This window comes from Erythrolamprus reginae, chromosome 2 (assembly GCF_031021105.1).
Source record: "Erythrolamprus reginae isolate rEryReg1 chromosome 2, rEryReg1.hap1, whole genome shotgun sequence".
NCBI classification, from domain to species: domain Eukaryota; kingdom Metazoa; phylum Chordata; class Lepidosauria; order Squamata; family Dipsadidae; genus Erythrolamprus; species Erythrolamprus reginae.
The window spans coordinates 239,570,763-239,591,680 of NC_091951.1; the positions used below are offsets into that span (position 1 = coordinate 239,570,763).

General features: G+C 41.9%; 1 protein-coding gene across 3 annotated transcripts in view; it reads left to right on the top strand.

Moving 5' to 3' along the window:
• Positions 1 to 515: 515 nt before the first annotated feature.
• Positions 516 to 20,918, top strand: part of PIGG (phosphatidylinositol glycan anchor biosynthesis class G (EMM blood group)) — a 97,120-nt gene continuing 76,717 nt past the window's right edge. For all 3 annotated transcript variants that reach the window (XM_070742319.1, XM_070742318.1, XM_070742320.1), the window contains exons 1-4: positions 516 to 833; positions 15,905 to 16,110; positions 17,881 to 18,090; positions 20,659 to 20,847. In XM_070742319.1, coding sequence (XP_070598420.1) covers positions 680 to 833; positions 15,905 to 16,110; positions 17,881 to 18,090; positions 20,659 to 20,847 — 759 coding nt within the window. In that variant the 5' untranslated portion in view covers positions 516 to 679. The remainder of the gene's footprint in view (positions 834 to 15,904; positions 16,111 to 17,880; positions 18,091 to 20,658; positions 20,848 to 20,918) is intronic.

The following is a 20,918-nucleotide window of genomic DNA, read 5'->3' on the forward strand; positions in this document are numbered from 1 at the left end:
ATTTATCAGTTCTTTGCAAGTTTGGAATATGTATGTATGTATGTATGTATGTATGTATGTATGTATGTGTAGCGTATATTAGAGGTGGTGACCCTTTTAGAGCTGTTTGCAATGAAATTTCATTTTTTAACAAAAATATTTCATTATAAACATACATAAACAAACATAAACAAAACATTATAAAAACATTGGACGATGTGTGGCAGTCCTGTTTCTTATTTTCAATAGTGATATTTCATTTTAATGTATGCCGATTAGGGTACATTCAAGGTGACTATAAAGTTATTCCAACTTCTAAAAACCAGCATGCACGAGAAAAAGCCAAGCAATTGTAATAAATATCCAACTGTAAATTGACGACTTTACACCGGCCGAGTGGCTTCCCTGGATCGCCAAGGCGATGCCGCAAAGGCTTTCTGGGAGATGTAGTCCGCTTCAAACTTCCTCTTCTTCAAAGCGTTCTCAATTCGGCGCGGTTGCCGAGCGGCTAAATTCCCGCGGATTGGTCAACCCCTGACCAATCCGAGTGCAAGCGAAGCGTTTTGGGCCTATTATGATTGCCTGGCTTTTCTACTTGGCTTGCTGGAGGGAGGGGCTTCGGCCGCCGCCGCGCAGGTGTGTCCCTCTCCTGCTTAGCTTCCTTCCGGATTCACCTGTCTGCCCGTGCTGGAGTTGAAGGATGCGGGTGCGCTCCGGAGTCTTTGCTTCTTTCTGCCTGTTGGTGCAGGCCTTGGGCGTGGGGCTTTTCCTGAGAGGCTTCTTCCCGGTGCCGGTCAGATCGCTGCTTCCGAGCGGGAGCTTCGGCCAGGTGCCTGCAGAGCCTCCCCAGACAGGTACAGCGCCTCTCCCTCGCTCGTGTTTTTCTTGGGATCTCGCCAGGGAAGGCGAGGTGTGTGCCGGGTTTGCCCAGAAGAGATAAGGCAGGCCCCTTTCAAAGTGGGGTGGGGAACAAACACACACCATTCCTCACTTCTCTCCATGGCATATCGCCCCTCCAGCCTCCAAGCAAGGCAGAAGGACGAATGAGATACTCCAACAAGCTTGAAACTTCTCTATGTGGATTATTTAGCGGAGTGGTTGTGGCGTGACAGCTCCCGCAATTCAGAAAGGAGGCGTCCAGCTTGTTTGCAAGGGGTTTTGAGGAATTTGCTCTTATTTATTTTTGTTTGTTTGTTTGCTGTCAAACATGTATAGGATAATAGTAGTTTGTTAAATTGGGTTTTAGACTTCATATTGTATACTTTTTATTTTTTTATTTTTATTAAGTTGTGCGCCGCCCCAGTCCTCGGAGAGAGGGGGCATACAAATCAATCAATCAATCAATCAATCAATCAACCAATCAGATAGAGAGAGAGAGAGAGAGAGAGAGAGAGAGAGAGAGAGAGAGAGAGATAAATAAAATAAATAAATAAATAAATAAGTAATAAGTGGGGGAAAGTGTTTAGTCAGCCACCAATAAATTTTATCCAATGTGATTTTCTGGGTTTGTTTTCTCATTTTGTCTTTCATAGTTGAGGTCTACCTATTATGTCAATTACAGGCCTCTCTCATCTTTTTAAGTGGGAGAACTTGTCCAATTGGTGGCTGACTAAATACTACCCCCCCACTGTAAATAAAAAAATAACAATAAAAGAAGACAATAGGACAGTAAGACAGGAACGGTGGGCACAGTGGTGCGCTTATGCACTCCCCTTACAGAGCACTTAGAAATGGGGAGAGGTCGAAGTGCAGACAGTCTAAGGTTAAAGTTTTTGGAGTTTGGAGAACAAACCACAGAGTCAGGTATTGCATTCCACTTATTGATCACTCTGTTGCTGAAGTTGTATTTTCTGCAGTCGAGTTTGGAATGGTTTACATTTAGTTTGAATTAACATGTTTGTTTATTGCTGCGGTTAAAGGTGAAGCAGTCATTAACAGGAAGGACATTTTGGTATGTGATTTTAGGAACTACATTTAGATCAGCTTGCAGGGAGAAACCTCTGCCTGCCCTCCAATTTCTCTTGCAGGTTGCTTGGGCTTTTAGCAGTGTTTGTTTGTCTGCCTTGGTTGCCGTGCTGCTCAGAGAAGAAAAGGCATCAGGAAACTTGCCTGCCCAGCAGGTGAAGTGAGCAATTGGAAAAAGGGTGGCTTTTGCCAGAACAAAAACCTGGATGGTTTCCTTGGCACAGAGGTCTTCAAACTTGGCAACTTTAACACTTGTGGACTTCAACTCCCAAAATTCTCCAACCAGCATAGCTGGCTGGAGAATTATGGAAGTTGAAGCCCACAAGTGTTAAAGTTGCCAAGTTTGGAGATCCCTGCCTTGGCAGAATGTCTTCCTTCTTTTCTTGGACAAGATGGGTAGGATTATAGGGCCAAAATGAGGAAGAAGAAACATTAGGCTTTGGGTTTATAATCCAAAAGTAGAATGTGAGTTATATGCCATGCCAGTGGTAGAGATTGGAGAAAACCAGCACAACCTCAAAAATTATTCAGGCTTGGGAGAGAGAAGGTCAGGGAGCAGCGGCCTATTTCGTTAATTTACTGTACTGCCAACTGTACAGATTGTGGCATATTTTAAAGTACAAACAATAACATGGAAATGAATCAGTTGCCCCCTGAGGTCCATGTTGTCCCCACCTTATTGGCTTTCCAGAAGGCCCTGAAGACCTGGCTTTGCCGGCAGGCTTGGGGTGACCATTTTGATCCAGCCACTAAGGATATGAATATTTCTTTTAATGGGTTTTAGACTGTTTTATATTGTTTTTTATATGTTATACACTGCCTAGAGTCCGGAAGGAGTTGGACGCCTAAAAAATATGTTGGACTGTAAAAAATATGATTTCAACAATCGAGTTATCGAAGCGTGGAACTCATTGCCGGACTCAATTGTGTCAACCCCTAACCCCCAACATTTCTCCCTTAGACTCTCCATGATTGACCTCTCTAGGTTCCTAAGAGGCCAGTAAGGGGCGTACATAAGTGCACTGGTGTGCCTTTCGTCCCCTGTCCAATTGTCTTTCCTTTCTCTCACTTATCATATATATTTTCTTTCTTTCATATATCCCCTCCTCTAAGTTCACTTTACCCTTATGTATATTACTACATATCTATTATTATTCCTATGTATTTGTGTATTGGAAAAATGAATAAAATAAATAAAAATAAAAATAAAGTACTGTATAACTAACTAACTAATAAAGCCTGTGATACTAAAAATCAACAACAAAAGTCTTGCTTGAAAGTGCGTTAGAAGTGTTGGTACAATCCTCACCCAAATGACTTGAGCTTGATGAGCCTGTAACAAATGTAAATGAACCTCACATAGGTTATTGCTAGTCACCTGAACAAAATCCATAGAGGCCTTAAATATTAATAACCAGCATTTTGATTTCAGTTCGAAACTATCCAGCAGTCAAAATGATGTTTTTTAATATTTGTGTAATGTACTCTCTCTGAATTCTAAGATTAGCTGAGCTGTTGAGTTCTATACCAATGGAAACTTCTTATTTAGATTCCAAAATAGGTTTGTGGAACGTATTACGATACAATACTCAAATGTTGATATTGCTATATGTGGTTACTTTCCTTGGGGAAAAGAAAAATGGTCTATCTCTCCAAAGTGATGATGAACAGGGCTGAGGGCCATTTCCTCTGTCTGGAGACCTGAAGAATTTGGTTACTACCCTGTTTCCCGCAAAATAAGACATCGGGAAACATTGTACATACTTTGTCTTTTTGAGAAAGTATGATCTAGTTTAAAATAAGATCTATTACTGCTCTGGAAATGTATAGTTGATCCCATTCTACAACCTTTCTTACCACAATTTGTGGTAAGAATCATTGCAGTTGTTAAGTTAGTACAATGGTGGTTTAGTGAATCTGGCTTCCTCACAGGACCCTGGGACACTGCAGCAGCCATAAATTTGAGCCAGTTGCCAAGCATTTGAATTTTGATCATGTGACCATGGGGATGCTGCAACGGTCAAAAGTGTGAAAAATGATCAAACGCACTTTCATTAGTGCAGTTGTAACTTTGGATGGTCACTAAATGAACTGTTGGAAGTTGAGAACTACCTGAATAGTTATTGAAAAACAATCTGCAAAAAGATAAAGTGTTGCTAATTCAAACTTCCTCTTTTGATTTCCTGCAAAAGTTATCCGTTAGGCTGGTGAATGCAACCATGTAGGCCTTCCGGGAGCCAGGCTAAAACTAGTCAATGTTATCTACTGCAGGATGTATTTAAGTCGCTAGTCAGAAAAGCTTAATTTAAAGATTTTGATTATAATTTAGTCACTAGCCTGGAAGTTTCTATAATGATTATTTCTAATAAAAGTGCAGTCTTGTGTTAGGTTTCCAAATAGCATCCAAAACTAAATCAGAGTCTGAGGCAAAGTATTCCTCAAAGTTCCAATTTATTAGAAGAGCCATGTTGGTACATCTGGGAGAAATCCGAATCTGAAGTCTCCAGGGTTTCTCCACCCTGTTGAAAATTCAAGCCCTTGTCCCTACATCCCCAAGTCCATCACGTTGACCAATCGTCAGTTACCAAACCTGGCAAGAATCAACCCATCTCCTTCATTACAGGTGCAGGAGTGGGAAGACAAAGAATGACCTTGACTGTCTAGAAAGAGTTTGTTATGGCTACATACAGACAGCCCTCATGCAATTCCCCCTCCCAAATTCCCATATTAAAATACTGTACTATAAAATGTGGCAGGCCAATGATCTCAACTAAAATGGTTTTGGCCTGACATCTTCTTTGAAATAGTCTGAATATATGCTTTTCAATACCTGTACTAAGACTTTCTTTTAGAAGCATATTTATTCAAAATGCTTTTAGGAACACTGATCTTAAGTGATTTACCAAGCAAAAAATATAACAACAACATCCAGGTACACTTAAATGTTGTGCAGAGGCTTTCTTTCTTTCTTTCTTTCTTTCTTTCTTTCTTTCTTTCTTTCTTTCTTTCTTTCTTTCTTTTTTCTCCTTCCTTCCTTCCTTCCTTCCTCTCTCTCTCTCTCTCTGTGTGACTGTGTGTGTATGTATTACTATATCCTAAAAAGCACTTTATCAACTTTAATTCAGATTAATTTTAATGGAACAGGAATGGCCAAGCAGATACCTATTGGGAAATTATTAGGAATTCAGTAGTAGGAATTAATTGTTGTGGATATTTGAAATATTTTGTCTTAATCTGTGAGGAAAACAATCATACAACTTTTTAAAATTATACTGGATCACGTCAAATTCTTTATTCATTGATTCATTTTTTATCTTTACATTTTAGGGGGGAAAAATCAGTTGTTGAGTCTGATAATTTGTTGCTCACTCCTATATTAACAAGTGCCATATTGTTATATATACCATTATGTTCAGTTACTGTATATTTGTTTTTTAAAAGAAATATTTTAAAGAAAAGTTTAAGAATGAAAGCTTAGTGTGGTGTAGTGGTAAAGCTGATTAGGAATAGGGACATTCAGGTTCTAATCCACCTTTAGTCATTGAAACATATTTAGTGTCAAAATATCAGCAGATAAAAATACGTAAATAATACTCAGAATTACTCAATATAAAATTGATGTCTCAGTATTTCCCAACAAGAATTGCTAATGGTTCAAGAATCAGGCTCTTAAAACAATTCAGAAAATGGAGAATACGTGCCAAATTATAAACATATTAGTCCTGAATTTTTTTTTAAAAAAAATAACTTTTCATGTTGGTTAATTTGCCTTTGTACTGTCTCGCTAATGCCAGTTCTTCTATTTCCTATCTCATCCGTTGTATTCTCTGTAGAAGCTTGGATCACTATGTTACCCAGAATGCAACTTTTACAAGGCAAAAACTATTTCTTACTTGTATGTTTTCCCTGGCCTTACATGCCTCTTAAATTAAGTGGGCAATGGCAAGAACAAAAGTGAGGTGGTAGCATTTACTCACTCACCTGTCATCTTTTAGCTAGAGGGACCTGCTCGTTACTATATCTTACAAGGGCCAGAGAAGATAAGCAAATGGAAGCATTCGTTGTTTCTGACAATCACAACTTGCTTTTCAGCTGAGTAAAAGGCATCCCTCTTTTATGCTGTGTGTCCTGTGGGGTTGGGCCATGTGGGAGCTCACACGTTTCAAGGGCTACTGCATATCAACAACAGTTCCATAAAGATGATGGAGCTTCAGCAGCTGTCGAAGAATGCAAATGTTTGAAATACCTCTGGGAATAAACCACTAATAATACTGTTTCAGCATATTCCCAGTGCTACAGTCAAAGGTATACTAGTTCTGCCTCAAGAGACTTTGGAATTCAGAGTAAAATAAGTAAGAAAACAATTAATGGAAGTGTTTAGCCTTCACTGAATTAATTACTGAATTGGTTACATCAAGGATCGACAAACCCAGGCGCCTGGTCGCCAGTGGCGCCTAGAAAATGTTGTCTGGCGCCTAGGTCCCCAACCGCCGGTCCGCGGACCGGGAGCGCGCCGTTGGGGCTTTTCAGCCGGTCCGCGGCGCAAGGGCCCCCTCGGCCTTTCCGCACCACCAGCAGCGCTCCCCCCGCCAGCCAGCCAAGCCCCGCGCCCGCCGGAACCGGCTCCTCGCTCTCCCCCCGCCGCCCGCCGCGTTTGCAGGAGGTGGGGAGGGTTGGGCGGCCCGCCAAGGCCAGGAGGGACGCCGCTGCCCCCCCCTTCCCTCTCTCCGCCCGCCGCTGCGCCTCCTTGACGCCGAGAGGAAATGCCGGCAAAGGCTTTCCTCAGCGGAGGCCGGCGAAGGTGATATTGAATGTCGGGGGAGAACGAGCGGTTGCACGCGCTGCCTATCTCCCTGCTAGCCCACTCGGAATATTCAAAATAAGAAAAGCCTTTGCCGGCGAAGGCTTTTCTTATTTTGAATATTCCGAGTGGGCTAGCAGGGGGATAGGCAGCGCGTGCAACCGCTCGTTCTCCCCCGACATTCAATATCACCTTCGCCGGCCCCGCCTCTCCTGCAAACCCCCTTGCTGAGAGCCCGGGGCGAAAGTGCTCTCGCAAAGGTGAGGCGGGCAGGGCGTGCGCGCGTCATCGCTGAGAAGAACGGAGAACGAGAGTGAGTGAGAGCAACAGACAGCAAGATAGAGAGAAAGTGAGAAAGAGAGAGTGAGAAAGGGGGGGAGAGAAAGAGATAGCAAGAGAGAGAACAAGAGAGAGAAAGAGCGTGAGAAAGAAAACAAGAAAGAGTGTGAGAGAGAGAAAGCAAAAGAGACAGAAAGAAAACAAGAGAGAGAAAGTGAGAAGAAGAGAGAGAAAGAGGGGGAGAGAGAGAGAAAGAGAGAGGGGGGAGAGAGAGAAAGAGAGGGAGAGGGAGAAAGAGAGAGGGAGAGGGGGGAGAGATAGCAAGAAAGGGAGAGAGGAAAAGGGGGAGAGAGGGGGGAGAGAAAGAGAGAGGGAGAGAGAGAGGAGATAAAGGAAGAGGAGAGAGAGAAAGGAAGAGAAAGAAAGAAAGAGGGATAGAAAGAGAGAGAGAGTGAGAGATGCTCAGTGAGCCTTTCTTTGAAGTTGCCTTTCTTTCTTTCTCTTTCTTGCTTTGTTTCTTGCTCTTTTTCTTTCTCTCTTTTACCTTCCCTTCCTCTATTTCTTCTTTTCTTTCTCCTTCCTACCTTCTTCCCTTACTCTCCCCTTTCATAAGTTTCCTTGCTTCCTTCCTCTGTTCCTGTCCCTTCCCCCTTTCTTTCTTTCCTTCCTTTCCTCCCTCCATTTCTTGCTTTCCTTTTCCTTCCTCCCTTCTTTCCTCCCTCATTCCCTTCTTTCACTCCTTCCTCTCTTACTCTCCCCTTTCACACCTTTCCTTGCTTCCTTTGCACCCTTCTTTTGTTCCTGTCCCTTCCCTCTTTCCTTCCTTCCTTCCCACCCTCCGTCCATTCATTCACCCATTCCTCTCTTGATCGCCCCTTTTACGGCGCCGCTGACAGCTAGCTCCCCCCCCCCCCACCGGGCCATGGAAAACTGGTCTAGCTTAAAGCCGGTCCCTGGTGCAAAAAAGGTTGGGGACCTCTAGAAAATGTTGCCTGCTGTACTGTATGTATACAGTATATTTTTCCCGCCTTGTGTTTACGCCCAGAAATGGTACATCTTGGCTTCCGTAGCTCCGCCCATCAACCTCGGAGCGAGCTGCTTTCCCAGCGTCCCCTGCGCTTGCGTGCGTCTCTCCCTCCCCCCCTTGCCTCCATTCCGCCTCCTACTCGAACCCCTTCACTCCCCCCCACCGCACACAGACGCTCCGATCTTGGCCGCTCACCCGCCTTCGGAGAGAAGCGGAAGCCCCTCCCCTCCCGGCGTGAGGTTTTGTTCATTCCTCCTCCGGCCGCGTGCGCGGTGACTTCCGACCAGTAACCCCTCCTCCCCCCTCCCCCCCTCCCCCGCGTCCCCGGCCCGGTCTCCCTTTCCTTCTTCTCTGTTTCGGTTTCTGACTAACGGTCTCCCCTCGGATCCCGACGGGAGTACAGCAGAGCCGGCTCGGCGGAGCCAGGCCTGCGCCGGGGGGGAGGGGGTGAAAGCGATGTCAGGTGGAGACTCGGCAAAAAACCAAGTTTGCTTAAAAAAAATTCTGGCTCCTAAATTTTTTGGCTGGCTCCTAGATTCTGAACAACTTTGTCGACCCCTGGGTTACATTTTAATTTCTCATGTCATAATGGCAGAATCTTGGATAGATAAGAACATAAGAACATAAGAAGAACCATACTGAATCAGGCCAAAACCCATTGAGTCCAGTATTCTGTGTCACACAGTGGCCCATGGGGATCTTGAGCAGAAAGAGAAGGCAAAACCCTTCCCTTCCCTTGACCTTAATTCTGGCCTTTTGTTCCTTTTCATTCAAGAACTGCGTATTAACCATCTGGGTGGTGGTGGGAAAATCCTCTGGATTGTTCTGAATATTGTTTTTCTTGCCATTTAGGTAAATCTTAATAGTCTTACTGCTAAATGTCAAAGTTCACAGTGGTCCTTTAAAAGTTTCTGAACTCTTTTGAATTTTCAATATTTCTGCATATAGGGTGCATGACCCGGATAAGACGGAGTGGCTGTGGATCTTACCTCCCAAGGACAACTCCATCTGTCCGTCCATTACCCTGGGGGGAGAATCACTGGCCCCCTCAGAGAAAGTTCGCAACTTGGGCGTCCTCCTCGATCCACAGCTCACATTAGAGAAACATCTTTCAGCTGTGGCGAGGGGGACGTTTGCCCAGGTTCGCCTGGTGCACCAGTTGCGACCCTACTTGGACCGGGAGTCACTGCTCACGGTCACTCATGCCCTCATCACCTCGAGGCTTGACTACTGTGACGCTCTCTACATGGGGCTACCTCTGAAAAATGTTCGGAAACTTCAGATCGTGCAGAATGCAGCTGCGAGAGCAATCATGGGCTTTCCCAAATATGCCCATGTTACACCAACACTCCGCAATCTGCATTGGTTGCCGATCAGTTTCCGGTCACAATTCAAAGTGTTGGTTATGACCTATAAAGCCCTTCATGGCACCGGACCAGATTACCTCAGGGACCGCCTTCTGCTGCACGAATCCCAGCGACCAGTTAGGTCCCACAGAGTGGATCTTCTCCGGGTCCCGTCAACTAAGCAATGTCGCCTGGCGGGACCCAGGGGAAGAGCCTTCTCTGTGGCGGCCCCGGCCCTCTGGAACCAACTCCCCCCAGAGATTAGAACTGCCCCCACCCTCCTTGCCTTTCGTAAACAACTTAAAACCCACCTCTGCCGCCAGGCATGGGGGAATTGAGATCCTCTTTCCCCCTAGGCCTTTACAATTCTATGCATGGTATGTATGTATGTATGTTTGGTTTTTATATTAATTGATTTTTAATCATCAATACCAAATTACTATTGTACACTGTTTTATTGTCGCTGTTAGCCGCCCCGAGTCTCTGGAAAGGGGCAGCATACAAATCCAATAAATCCAATAAATAAATCATGGGCTTCCCAAGGTATGCCCATGTTATACCAACACTCTGCAGTCTGCATTGGTTGCCGATCAATTTCCGGTCACAATTCAAAGTGTTGGTTATGACCTATAAAGCCCTTCATGGCATCGGACCAGAATATCTCCGGGACCTCCTTCTGCCGCACAAATCCCAGTGACTGGTTAGGTCCCACAGAGTTGGCCTTCTCTGGGTCCTGTCGACTAAACAATGTCGTTTGTCAGGACGCAGGAGAAGAGCCTTCTCTGTGGCGACCCCGACCCTCTGGAACCAGCTCCCCCGGAGATTAGAATTGCCCCCACCCTCCTTGCCTTTCGTAAAGTTCTTAAGACCCATCTCTGCCGTCAGGCATGGGGGAACTGAGACATCTCCTCCGGGCCTATACAGTTTACACATGGTATGCTTGTGTATATGTTTGCTTTTAATAGTGGGTTTTTTAGTGTTTTTTAAATTATTAGATTTGTTCTTATATTGTCTTTGTTATTGTTGTGAGCCGCCCCGAGTCTACGGAGAGAGGCGGCATACAAATCTAATAAATAATAATAATTTAAAAATGACCTAAAACACGACTTGTTCAAGTCGTAAAACTTGATATTTAACTCAGGGATGTTGGTGGGCTTCCTCACATAAACTGATCACTTGAGGTCCTTTTACAAAATTCCTATAGGATTCAGGTCAGAACTTTGACTTGTCAATCCAAAATGTATGACATGGTCATGCAATTTACGTTTACTATCTTGCTACTGGAATTCTGAGGATCCATTGGCAGAATAAGGGGCCAAACACAGAAGTCCTTCCAGAGCAGGCCTGTGATCAATTCCCACCCTGCTGACGAAAGCCCACACACGCTGGGCAGGCCATGTTATTAGGATGCCAGACCATTGCATCCCTAAACAGCTTCTCTATGATGAGCTGTCTAAAGGAAAGTGATTGCACGGGGGATAAAGGAAATGATACAAAGCCATCTCAAAGTCCCTCATATTGACATCACCTCCTGGGAAGCCCTGGCACAAGATCGATCAACATTGTGTATGCTGATCCACCAAGGCGTGCAGACATCTGACGGCAGAAGAACAATCATAGCAGAAGAGAAGTGAGCACTTTGCAAGGCCAGAGCTGCAAATGCTGTGACAATGGTGCCCACACATGTCTGCCCAACATGTGGCAGAACATTCTGTGCCCATATAGGTCTTACCAGCCACCTGTGGACAGCCCCACAACCTGTTAGATGTCAAGGTCCTCTCCAAACACGATGGACGAACCTCCTGCAATTGTGGCTTACTATCTTGCTGCGTGATTCATTTTCTCTTGAGCTTCAGTTCAGGGATAAATACCCTGACATTTTCTTCTGGGATTTAGTGGTACAATTCAGAATTCATAGTTATATCAGTGATGGTTTACTTATCTTTGTCTAGAAGGACAAAGCAAGCCCAACCATGATATTGCCTCTGTCACTTTTTGTTGAGGAATAAAGCTGAAATGCAATGTTTTTGCCTTTTGTGCAGTGCAACACTTTTCATTCAAGCTGAAAATTCTATTATAATCTCATCCATCTTCTGAACGTCCTCCCAATACAATTCCATCTTATCTATGTAGTCTTTCACAGACAGTAGATGGACAAATGCCTTTTTGAAGAGAAATGTCTTTCTCCTTTCAACCCTGCCATGCACACACTATGTTGTCCAATATTTTTCATGATGGAATCATGAACACTTGCATTCACCAATGCAAGAAATGCTTTTAGCCTTTGACATTATCCCAGAATTCTTTAAGATTTCTAGAGTATTACAACCCTGGCTTTTGGTGTAATCATGGTGGCTCAACCACTCCAGGATAGAGTAACAATTGTGTTTATTTATTCATTTGTTTGTCAGACATGAGCAAGATGACAAATGTAGGTATTAACATACACATGAACAAATGAAGTCAATATAGATAAATGGGGATAGTAAGATAGGGATGTGTTCTGCCAGGCTAGGAGCCTCCCAAAAATTCAAGGATACAAATTTCAGACACACACACATTTGAAAATTCAAAACAATGTTCTTTATCACAAAATTCAAAATAAACTAAACACTCTTTTTGTATTGCAAAGAGCACTCTTCCCAAAACAACCAGATAGTCTGTACAATTTCTCTTAAGCAGTCCTTAAGTACTTAGCCAGCAGCTGTAGAGAAACTTCACACCCCTTCTTCTTCCAAGGAAATGAGACACACACACACGCACACACACACACACGTTGCTCTGCTTTGGTTTCAAAGGTGTGAAAAAGCAACAAAGTCCAGCACACAAGATTTCTGACAACTGCGAACAGATATTCTTCTACAATGGCCAAACCCACATGCTGCTATTTATAGCAGCAGCCCTAATTACTGGAGCCCCACCCAAACACAGGTGGCCTCCCTTATTTCCTATAATATGTTCTTACTTGGTCTCTTCTATGCATAATTCTGCACTTGCGTGGGTCCAAAATGTCATCATCTGAAGCAATAGAAGATAAGGAAGATTGACTGCCTTGGCTATATGCCAAGCCCTCCTCTGCAGAGTCACTCCCACCTTCTTCTTCATCCGAGGAAACTAAACTCTGAACTGATTCTGTTGGCAATAACACAGGCCTGTGACATGTTGAATTTTCCCCTGCATCCACCTCCCCATTCCCTGGGGCAGGAGCTGGGCCAGAGCCAACCACAACAGGGATGGTAGCCATGCTGATGTGCTTATGCACAGCCCTTTTATGGACCTCTTAGGAATGGGGTGAGATCCACGGTAGAGAGTTTTAGGTTGAAGCTATGAGGGTTTGAAACTGTTACAACAGAGTCGGGTAGAGCATTCCAGGCGTTGGCTCCTCGTTGCTGAAGTAGTATTTTCTGCAATTGAGTTTGGAGTGGTTTACCTTGAGTTTGTATCGATTGTTTGCCCATGTATTATTGTGGTTGAAGCTGAAGAAGTTGTTGACAGGTAGGATGCTGTAGCAGACAATTTTGCGTACTGTGCTGAGATCGGACCGCATGCATTGCGGTTCCAGATTGTCCTAGCCCTGGTGGCATAAGGGATTCTATTGTTAGTAGAGGAGTAGAACACTCACTTTTGAATTGCCTCCTTTTGTATACAATGCCCAACAGTGGAGTTTGGTAGTCTAATCTCTTTGGAAATAGTTTTGTGGCCTTTTATTTATTTATTTATTGGATTTGTATGCCGCCCCTCTCCGTGGACTCGGGGCGGCTAACAACAGTGACAAAAAACAGAATGTAAAAATCCAATACTACAACAGCTAAAAACCCTTGTTATAAAACCAATCATACATACAAACATACCATGCATCAATTGTAGAAGCCTAGGGGGAAAGATGATCTTAATTCTCCCATGCCTGACGGCAGAGGTGGGTTTTGAGGAGCTTACAAAAGGCAAGGAGGGTGGGGGCTATTCTAATCTCTGGGGGGAGTTGGTTCCAGAGGGTCGGGGCTGCCACAGAGAAGGCTCTTCCCCTGGGCCCTGCCAACCGACATTGTTTGGTTGACGGGACTCAGAGAAGGCCCACTCTGTGGGACCTAACTGGTCGCTGGGATTCGTGCGGCAGAAGGCGGTCCCTGAGGTAATCTGGTCCGGTGCCATGAAGGGCTTTATAGGTCATGACCAACACTTTGAATTGTAACCGGAAACTGATCGGCAACCAATGCTGACTGCGGAGTGTTGGTGTGACATGGGCATATTTAGGGAAGCCCATGATTGCTCTCGCAGCTGCATTCTGCACGATCTGAAGTTTCCGAACACTTTTCAAAGGTAGCCCCATGCAGAGAGCGTTACAGTATTTTCCAGAATACCAGCATCTGTTTTTTGGAGGTCCTCAGAAATCTTGGTTGAGCCATAACATATTTCCACATAAGATCAGACTTTGATAGTAAATAACCAAAATTATGTTCTGTAAATAATGCAGGATCTCCCACACTGAATCTGAAAAACTTGACTCTAATTTATCTTTCAAATAAATTGATAATCCTACAGGGTCACATACGTTTGCCATACACCAATCTGTAACACTGGATTATTTTCCTCAAATAAATGAGCAAATATAATGCTTTCTTGTCATTTGTTTAATCAAGTATTTTAAATCTAGTTTTAGGACTTGTTCAAAGAACAGATCATACATTAAGGGTTCTATTTATACAGAAATACTGAAAATTCAAAATGGTTCCCAAAATATTAAGGATATTTTCCTTACTATACAGTTCTAAATTTGTATACTTTCCCCCAGGTAAAGGCTTTGAGTCTTCCTGAAAATTGACAGCATCCTTTGTGCTTTTCTGGGATGGTAAAAATTCTGCAGAGCAATGCTTGTCAGCTTTGTTGAAATGTATTTGTTTATGATCATGTCTACTGGCAGTGCAGATAGAGCAAAATTGGCAAGAGATTGTTGCAAATCAACGAAATGTTCCCAATGAATTTAAATGTTGAAAACAATGATTTGGAAAATTATTGGTTCAGCAGCAATAAATGGTAAAATTTCTGAGATTTATTGTGGACAATTATTTTAGTTGGGACATTTGCTAGATGTGTTTAGATTAATTTGTCATTTTTGATTTTCCCCTTTCCATCACTTTTGTTACCCAAATACATAAATTTAAAAAAACCACACACACTGCCCTTTCACTATTTGGAATGCGTTAAGGAGTGAGTTGAGTTATCAAGGAGATTGAATAATTATTCAGACATACAAAACAGATACATTAAAGTTCAATTAGTGTTTACTTTTAGAAATAGCACATTCAAGTTAAATAGTCAATATCTCTCCATACAATAATAATATTGCAAGCCTGTCTTTGTCTTACATATCAGACATACATTACAGCTTACGAATACATCAAACTACCATTGAACACACAGAGCTTGCTACATCAGTCACAGTGAATCAGCAGAAAGAACAGAGAGAGCAGAGAGAGATAATCATGCTTTCTGGCTCCCTCTTGTGGCAATTTGCAACACTGTCTCTTAAAGCTATAGTACTTCTACAAACATTCATTGTTAGCTTGTTTATATATTGCCAACCCAACTATCTTGTATATACGTAGTACTAACAGAATGTATTTGTAGAAATTCTGCAACAAATGGAAGTTTACTTTCAGACAGCCATGGGTGGTATTCATAGGCATATTGTTCTAAAGTGCTTTGACTCTTATTAGTGCTGTATTCATCCTTTCCACGTGTCTCCTAATTCTGTGTGTTGTTTAAAAATTGATTTGTAAATTCTTACTACCTATGAAACTCATTTTTCTTTTTGTGGACTATATACATTGTTGTAAAATATTCGTTCCCAGTAGCCTCAGAAAGAAGATGCTAGATGTTCATCTGATCATGTATCTAGTGCAGTGATGGCAAATCTATGACACATGTGTGATTGGTGATGGGACATAATATTTTTGATGACACACCATGCCTCTGGACCCTCTGGAAGTTAGAAGAAGGGCTGGCTCTTGTGCAGCCTTTGAGAAAATCACATCAGCATTCCTGCACAATTTTCTGAAGTTCCAGGGGTTCTAGGACTGCAGAATCCTCTCATGCAACTTCTAGAAGGCCCAGAGAGGCTGAAACAGCAGCTTCCTGCCAACAAATCAGGAAGAAAACTACAGACATTATTTATGCATCATTGAGTTTCTAAATATCTTGTTCACAGTTGCCTACCTTTCTTATAGTTTTTGTCCACTTGCCATATTCTTCTATATTATTTTCTCATTTGATTTAAGGTGTTCAGAAACCAATATTGACATCATAAAGGATAATATATAATGTTTTTTTTGTTGGAAATGAGACAAAGTACAGCTGTAAGAATTAAAATTGTGACCATCAATTATGGCTTGTTGATTCCTGCCTCTAAAGATATTTGAAAAAAATGTGGGACGTTAAGGTCAGTACGTGCAAAAACTAAGCATTGGCTTGGATTAGTGTCTCATGTGGGTTTTTCTTTCCTTTTTTTAGAATTCATATCGAAATGGACCAAGACGATCCCACCTATTTTTAACAAAGTAGTTATAGTGTTGATTGATGCCTTGAGAGATGACTTTGTTTTTGGTTCAAAAGGTTTAAAATTCATGCCATATACAACAGATCTGGTGGAAAAAGGAACAACACATGCTTTTATAGCAGAAGCCAAGGCGCCTACTGTCACCATGCCTCGAATTAAAGTAAGTTCTGGTATCCTGGTAATAAATATTTCTTGATAAGTGATAGTTGTCTTCTGTTAAATCTATACATTGTACATTTCATGAAGCAGTATGCTTAATTCTACTGCAGAAATATGTTCTTTTTGACAACAGGAGCTTTTTCTCAGAATGTGATGGTACCTTCTGCTATGATGTTTGAGGTGAGTGAAACAGTGAAAAAAAAAATCAGCTTCCTGGAATACTCAAGTTACCCTTTACTAAGAGCATTATATTCAGTACCATAGTCCTGAATTCAGTACTTTTAGTCCTGTCCGCCTATATAGGTAGTCCTTGACTTACAACCACAACTGAGCCCAGCATTTCTGTGGTTAAGTGAGAAATTTGTGAAGTGAGTTTTGCCCCAAAACTCAACCTTTCTTGTCACAGTTGTTAAGCAAATCATTGCAATAATCCGGTTATGGCTTCCCCATTGACTTTGCTTGCCAGAAGATGGCAAAAGGTGATCACATGACCTTGGGACAGAACAGTGGTCATAAGTGTTCTGTCGGGCTCTCTGGTAGAATCCTCCCAAAAATTCACAGGTACAAATTTCAGACACATACACGTTTGAAAATTCAAAACAATGTTCTTTATAATGAAAATTCACTTAAACCAAGCCCTCTTTTGGTATAGCAAAGAGCACTCATCTCCAAACAAACTGGTAATTTGTACAAGTCCCTTATCAGTTCTGAGATACTTAGCTTGCAGCTGTGAGGCAATTCACAGTCCTTCTTATTTCACAAAGTGAAACACACTTTGTGTGTTTCACACAAATCAGCACACAAAAAGTCAAAGTCAGTAAAACAGTCACGAAACACAACAATCAGATAATCCTCCACAATGGCCAAACCCACAGGCTGCTATTTATAGCAGCCTCACTAATTACCACAGCCCCACCCAACCACAGGTGGCCTCATTTTCTTTGATAATAATCTCTCAGTTGTTGTTGCCTACGCATCGCTCTCCGCATTCGTGACTGTATCATTAACTCTTGTTCTGAATCGAAGGAGGAGCTAGATAATTGATCTCCTTCTGAGCTGTCTGACCCACTCTCCTCCTCCCTGTCACTCATGTCTTCTTGGTCAGAGGAGCCTTCATCAGCAGATTCCACCGGGGGCAAAACAGGTCTGCAGCATGTGGATGTCTCTCCCACATCCACAGTCCTTGGGGCAGGAGCAGGGCCAGAGCTAACCACAACAATAAGTATGAACCAGTTGCCGAGCATCTGATTTTTGATAACATGATCGTGGGGAAACTGCAAAGGTTGCAATTGTGAAAAACGGTCATAAGCCACTTTTTTCAGTCCTGTTGTAACTTTGAACCATCACTGAATGAACTGTTGTAAGTTGAGGACTATGTGTGCTGAATTATGGGTAACCCAGGGATGGGTCCTGGCTTACCTCGCTGCTGGTTCACTTCCTGACAAGCCGCCCACATGTGCAGTGCTATAAACCCAGGCACAGAAGCAAAAAACAAAATGGCGGCACCCATGGCATCACCAAGAGCCAGTTCAGGGGCTTCGCAGGCCTGGGTTGTGCCAATTGTAACGATTCAGGCCTACTACTGGTTCTGTAGAACCGGGAGGAACCCACCTCTGGGGTAGCTGTTTGCTTAAAGGCATTGACTCTCTGCAATATATATGTATACACATGCAGAAGTGAATTCTCATCCAATGTTATATATTAGGTTATACTGAAACTTCATCTAATGCTTGATCCATTTCTCCTTTCCTTTTGGTGGATCCCTTTGCAGGCACTTATGACTGGTAGCATCCCAGGTTTCATTGATGTAATCATGAACCTTAACTCGCCAGCCTTGATGGAAGACAACCTAATATGGCAGGCCAAAATTGCTGGGAAAAGAATAATTTTCTATGGTGATGATACCTGGATTAGGCTGTTTCCAAAGCATTTTGTTGAATATGATGGGACAACATCATTTTTTGTCTCAGACTACACAGAGGTAAGTCACTGTCTGGGAGTGGCTGTAAGAATATGTATGTGTTCTGTGCATATAACCATTGATGCAATCATTTTATTGCATATATTATCTGCTGATAGAAACATAGAAACATAGAAGATTGATGGCAGAAAAAGACCTCATGATCCATCTAGTCTACCCTTATACTATTTCCTGTATTTTTATCTTAGGATGGATATATGTTTATCCCAGGCATGTTTAAATTCAGTTACTGTGGATTTACCACGTCTGCTGGAAGTTTGTTCTAAGGATCTACTACTCTTTCAGTAAAATAATATTTTCTCATGTTGCTTTTGATCTTTCCCCCAACTAACTTCAGATTGTGTTCCCTTGTTCTTGTGTTCACTTTCCTACTAAAAACACTTCCCTCCTGAACCTTATTTAACGCTTTGACATATTTAAATGTTTCAATCATATGTCCCCCCTTTTCCTTCTGTCCTCAGACTATACAGATTGAGTTCATTAAGTCTTTCCTGATACGTTTTATGCTTAAGACCTTCCACCATTCTTGTAGACCGTCTTTGGACCTGTTCAATTTTGTCAATATCTTTTTGTAGGTGAGGTCTCCAGAACTGAACACAGTATTCCAAATGTGGTCTCACCAGCGCTCTATATAGCGGGATCACAATCTCCCTCTTCCTGCTTGTTATACCTCTAGCTATGCAGCCAAGCATCCTACTTGCTTTTCCTACCGCCCGACCACACTGCTCACCCATTTTGAGACTGTCAGAAATCACTACCCCTAAATTCTTCTCTTCTGAAGTTTTTGCTAACACAGAACTGCCAATACAATACTCAGATTGAGGATTCCTTTTCTCGAAGTGCATTATTTTACATTTGGAAACATTAAACGACAGTTTCCATTGCTTTGACCATTTATCTAGTAAAGCTAAATCATTTACCATATTACAGACGCCTCCAGCAATATCAACTCTACTGCACACTTTAGAGTCATCGGCAAATAGGCAAACCTTCCCTACCAAACCTTCCCCTATGTCACTCAGATGATCAGATGTATATATTTTCATAAAATGTCACACATTGGTTATTTTCAGAACTATTAGCTTTTTCTTTACTTTACAAAAGGTTCATCTCACCTAGTTACCTAAATTATACAGGTCATATAAAATATATTTCTTTTTAAAAATCCTTCTCATGTCTCAGTTTCTTTCTTAAATTGTCACAGTAATAAATCACTATCTCCCCACCATTATAAACCCTAAATTAGAGATTAGCAATAGAGTACAAAACAGCATGGATAATAGACTTAGAATGTTGGAGCTATGTTATCTTACCAATTTTGAGAATTTAATATTTAATCACTGATTAAATATTCAGCAGTTGGCGTGAGCTTAAATGGACTCCAGAGGATGGTAGAGAACAGGAAGGCCTGGATGAACATTGTCCATGGGGTTGTGATGGGTCAGACATGACTTTGCAACTAACAACAACAACTTAGAACAAGCCAAAGAGAAAAAAATTATAGGAAAGTTATTGTAGCTGGAAATAGGACATTCACTCTGTGCTTATAAAATAGTTCTTGGTATGTTCTCCCTGACACAGGAGATACATTGGTAGAAATTGTTCAAAGTGAATAGATTAATGGAAGTGTCAAGGTTCTGACTAATGAACCCAAGCAAATTAGGACTCTGAAGCTAGAGTCTTCCTCAAAGAACTTCTTTATTGGGTATATTTCAGCATGCTAATATGATGTACCCAATAAAGAAGTTCTTTGATGAAGATCCTAACCTCAGAGACCTGATTTGCTGGGGTTCCTTAGTTGAAGCCTTGGCAGTAAGAACTGCAGAGGCAGATTATGAATCACTGGCCCTTGACTTCAGTTAGATTGGCACATATATATCACAATTATTATTCCAAATGTTAAAAGTGTATTTAAAAAGCTATTTTTTAAAATTAATGATGGTAATGCAATAAAGCTATTCACTTCGGATATAATTTTTTTAAGGAGATAATTATCATTGAACAAAGAATTGAATGCTCCTAGGGTAAGGCTTACTCACTTACTTATTTACAGGACCAAATTTCAAGCTTCAAAAATAAGGTTAGTTTTAGCAACTCAGATAATAATTTCCCAACACTGGGAAACTTAATAGATGACTTAATACCGTAATTGTGATGAAATTAACAAGATATGTTCAATTGCTACATTAGAAAAAAATTATAGTCAAAATAATGAAACATAGGGGCATCTATCCAAATTAGCAGACAAGGCTATTTAACATCCTAAACTCATAGGTTGCAGATTGTGTTCTGATTTTGGAGAATTGGAACCTTCAAGAATGATATTGAAAGACAACATATTCAATGGTTTGCAATGTAGCATGTCTAAGAAATATTCAGCCTAACAGTCTCTCTTAACTTGCTTCCTTAATGGTGTAGGAAGTTTTGAGCTAAACAGGATATCATTACATTGTACACACCCCTTTCCATCAGAGGGTTTATATTTAGAAGAGCTGTTAATTAATTCTGCATACTATGAGCAAAATAGGTGATGGCTTAATATATCTTTGCTTTGCTTTTCTCACTAAGGTTGACAACAATGTTACTAGACATTTGAATAATGTATTGAAAAGAGAAGACTGGGATATACTCATTCTTCACTATCTAGGATTGGATCATATTGGTCATCTGACTGGACCAAACAGTCCTTTGATAGGACCAAAGCTTTCTGAAATGGATAACATTATCTCAAAGATACATAAGTCTCTGCTTTCCAAGGTGAGGTGCTTAAGTTTTGAAGATGCATTTGATCAGGAAAACTGGAAGATTTGGAGTATCCGACTTCAATC